The following is a 4,211-nucleotide window of genomic DNA, read 5'->3' on the forward strand; positions in this document are numbered from 1 at the left end:
TTTGTTACAGTAGACCTAGTGATCTTTCTAGGACAGGTCTTATATTTATTTTTGAATTTAGCTCATGACTCATCCCATCATTTCTCCATACCGGATTTACTCGATCTTACAGGGTTAATACTAGACGATAACATAGTGTGTAGCTCCCGAGGGGGCATAGACACAAAAACCGCTTATAACTCAAATAGCACGCATCATCTGGCACATTTAGGAGCGTGTACAAGCGACGCATTCGCTGTAACAATGAAGCAGTTTATTAAAAACTATTTTCTTCATTATGACACGTCTCTTTGTTATTTTTTTTTCAAATATCCAGACGGTTTCACGGCCCTTCAAAAATGTTTCGCGGCCCAAATTTGGGCCGCGGACCATAGTTTTCGGAACGTCGAACTAAATCATTCTAGGCATTGGACTAAACATTGTCTGCTGCCCTCTATGCAATAACAACAACTCGACCTCTCGATTCATCCCTAGTCTGCAGACACCGAGATCCAGACATCCGCATTTGTTATTGTATGCAATCATTTAGGTAAAATGTATAGCATTCAGGATGTTCACTATGACTGTGTAACATATTTATTCGAACTCCATCTTATAATTGTATGAAGATAGGTTAAGCTCTAAGGTTTAGGCCTAGGAGACCCTAGGCGTAACACTAGACTAGCCGGTTGGTTCGCGTCCTCGTCGGGTCGTGTTTAGCCCTAGGCTAGCCCTGCCTAGCCTAGGTAGATAGGGCGGGGTGGTTTCACTTCCTAGAAGAAATTTAGGGCCTGTTTCTACTGGAAAGTAAACATCGATTAAAAATCGGTTTTTCAAAAAATCGATTTTTTTTTCTCGCAGTAGAAACAGGAACAGTTCGAAAAAAGTGATTAAAAAAAATCGATCGCAATGTATAGCGGCAAATAACAGATTATATAAGGTGAAATGCATGGAGGGTGAAATAACCTCCAGGTCAAACCACTGCAAAGCTAGATCGTATCACGCGCGTACTTTAAAAATGATTAGTCCTGTTTCATTATGAAGTTAGTACATTTATCCACATTATTTACTTAAAACATCAAATTATATCATGTGTTGTGACCAAAAATATAAACAATCAAAAGACCCTATTTCAAACACAGTTTGCAATGTTTAAGTACTGAAATATTAAGATTTACATTATGATTTAGTGTAGCACACATAGTGACTGAGATTCATACGACATTCATTAAAGATTTCCACCAGTACGACATCTCAATTACTATGTTCAGCGTACCTCATTGTAGACCTATATTATTAGGGTCCATAAATTCCTGAGCAGTCTCTCTGGGCACCAAGTGTCAGGCATGCTGAGCAATTCTTGAGTAAGACCATTTAAAATAGTAGAGAATATACTTATACATATATTTATTTGAATAAATACTCCCTCGAATGAACGCCCTGAGGTTTTTACTTTTCATCGAATAAATCCCCTCCCCCAAAAAATGATGGTAAACAAATATAATGGATAAAGGTGCCTTGATAAAGACCTAAGGATAAGGCGAAATATTGGTTTTTAATATATATATTTATCAAGGCATCTTTATCCATTAGATTTGTTTACCGTCATATATGTACTAATAAATTATCATATTGGACCTAGGCTTGGGGCCTACAGTAGGACTATTACAAAAGTGTACCATTTTAAAAATTTTCTGAACTCCTCTGATGCTCATTATGAATGTACAGTACTGTACTAGTATAATAGAGTAACCTCTCTTTCTTTACAACAGGGTGATTCATTGGGCATTCATCCTATGTCACCAACATAAACCAAATCTCCATTGTAAAGGACAACATGGTATATTTTCAAGTGAAACACACTTTTGTGCCTTTGCTTTCAGTTGTGTTTGTAATCATGTCTGCCTCAACTACTGAACATCTCTCTGATGTTGCAAAAGCCAGCAATGAATTTTCATTTCATCTGTATAAAACACTGCTACCAACTACCAAAGATCAGAACATTTTCTTCTCGCCTATAAGCATCACAACGGTGCTGTCAATGACGCACCTGGGAGCACGCGGTCAAACGGCTGATCAGATGAAGCAAGTTCTGCGATTTCAACATATCGAAGATGCACAATATCACAGATCTTTCAAAGAAATGAACCAACTGCTGTACACCAGCGATGGTTCTAACATCTTGAAGTCTGCAAACCGTCTTTTCAGTCATCAAGGGTTCCGCATTCAAGATGAGTTCCTCCGCCAAACAAAAACTCATTATGGTTCTGAGTTAGCAACCCATGATTTTATACAAAATTCTGAAGAAGCTGTAAAAGCCATAAATGCTTGGGTTGAAAGGGAAACAGACGGTAAAATCAAAGGTTTGATCCAGAATATTGACCCAATGATTCGTTTGATTTTGATTAATGCAATTTACTTTAAAGGAATGTGGTTGCAACAATTTGATGAACAAAATACTCGTAAAAGTAGTTTTTATGTCTCTAGTAAAGATAAGCTTGAATGCAATTTGATGTATCAAAAGAGAGAATTTAATTTAACGTATGACTCGGAAAATAAGTGTGCTGTTCTTGATCTACCATATAAGGGCAATGATCTGAGCATGCTCATTGTCTTGCCAGATGAAGTTGATGGGTTAACTAGGCTAGAGAATAAGTTATCGGCTTCACTTCTGCAATCCTGGACCAGTAAATTAGAAAGTGAAAAAGTTGAATTATGGCTTCCAAAGTTTAGTTTGTCACAGAAGTTTCAGTTAAATGATGCACTAACTAAAATGGGGATGGGATATCTATTCGATGCGGCAAAAGCTGATTTGTCTGGAATCGCGGAAGAGTTGTTTGTGAGTGAGGTCATACATAAAGCATTCATTGAAGTTAATGAGGAGGGTAGTGAAGCTGCAGCAGCCACAGCTGTTAAGATGATGAAGCGTTCAATAGAACTCGTCACTCAGTTTCGGGCTGATCATCCATTTTTGTTTGTTATTCGTGACAGGCGCACTGAAGTGGCGCTCTTTATGGGCAGAATGGCAAAACCACCAAATGGCAATGGACATGATGAGCTGTAAAATTTTGTAATCAACAGTAATTAGGATTTTGTTTCTATTTCTTCAAGTTGCTCAATAATTTCAATAGTTTAAAATACACTAATATATTTTTTAATTGTTCATCATAATCATTATTATTATTGTCATCATTATTATTGCTATTTTCTATTGCTTAGTTTTCACAATTAACAATTGTTAAAGTTACGGTATAATATTCTGACTATAATATTGTTATCAATTGTTATGAATACATTCCTAGTATTATTAGAGAGTTGTAATTTCTTAAATATGAATACGGTATGTTGGGACATATTCTCGGACTTGTTGAAATTCTCCACCAGTTTCTGCGTTGAATTTTGCTTTTTTTAACAGCACAGATTTGTTTGCTGGATGCCAAGTTAGGCACCGAATAAATAATTTTTAAACAATAATTAATGATTTGTTTATAATTGTGGCATCATATCTGAGGAGCTTAGGTTAAGAGACATTGCCCCAAATCGTTTAGAATGGTCAAAAACGTCTGTTAATGTGTAAAGAAATGTTAGTCTCATTGTTATTTATGTTAATTATAAAAAACAATTTTTTATTTATATTTCATCATGATACAATATGTATCGGTAACCTGTCGAGAGCCAAGCAATGGCAAATGGCAATAAGGTACTGTAGCAGGAGACAAAAGTAGAATAGTCGCAAATATACTTTAATATACAAACAATGTTGAGGAGTACACTGATTAGGACTGATGTAATTGTCTCTAAAATCAATACTCAAACTGCTTTCCTAACTAAACACAGGTACATATATACATGGGGACAGGAGACATGGGTTGGTGACTCATTTAACTAGTAATGGTAATTAATTAGGGAACAGCACATGCTTTGCTGTAGTGGAATAATAGGAATAGTAGGAATTTACATACAGTTAGTCACAGATTGCAACACTACTACAGGTATGCTCTGGGGAATTAGGTGGGTGAATGCCTTGAAAATTTACATTTTTTGGTTCAGAATTAATTATATTTTATTTATATTGCATGTTGAATTTAGAATTTAAGTACTATAACTATGATTGTGTTTAGTTTTATTAAGACTTTTTAACTTGAAATAAACCAAAAATTATACCATAATACTAGATTCTAAGAAATTTAATTGGCTGAAAATATATTTTAAAGCATTTTTATTTTAAAACT

General features: G+C 35.3%; 1 protein-coding gene across 6 annotated transcripts; it reads left to right on the forward strand.

The window, feature by feature from the left end:
• Nucleotides 1-413: 413 nt before the first annotated feature.
• Nucleotides 414-3,256, forward strand: LOC117117634 (leukocyte elastase inhibitor-like). Of its 6 annotated transcripts, none has more exons than XM_033262004.1 (2): nt 414-529; nt 1,752-3,256. In XM_033262004.1, the coding sequence occupies exon 2, from the start codon at nt 1,817-1,819 to the stop codon at nt 3,041-3,043; it is 1,227 nt and encodes a 408-aa protein (XP_033117895.1). In that variant the 5' UTR covers nt 414-529; nt 1,752-1,816; the 3' UTR covers nt 3,044-3,256. The 6 variants fall into 6 exon arrangements, with proteins under 6 accessions (XP_033117895.1, XP_033117898.1, XP_033117899.1 ...); XM_033262007.1 differs by having other exon boundaries at nt 438-529; nt 1,863-3,256; XM_033262008.1 differs by having other exon boundaries at nt 475-513; nt 1,863-3,256.
• Nucleotides 3,257-4,211: the final 955 nt, after the last annotated feature.

Source organism: Anneissia japonica, unplaced genomic scaffold (genome assembly GCF_011630105.1).
Source record: "Anneissia japonica isolate Jap-2015-1 unplaced genomic scaffold, ASM1163010v1 scaffold3334_len1275209_cov185, whole genome shotgun sequence".
Taxonomy (NCBI): domain Eukaryota; kingdom Metazoa; phylum Echinodermata; class Crinoidea; order Comatulida; family Comatulidae; genus Anneissia; species Anneissia japonica.

Excerpts from the sequence above, each read along its gene's own strand:
- LOC117117634 (XM_033262004.1), top strand. The coding sequence starts at position 1,817 with ATGGTATATTTTCAAGTGAAACACACTTTTGTGCCTTTGCTTTCAGTT.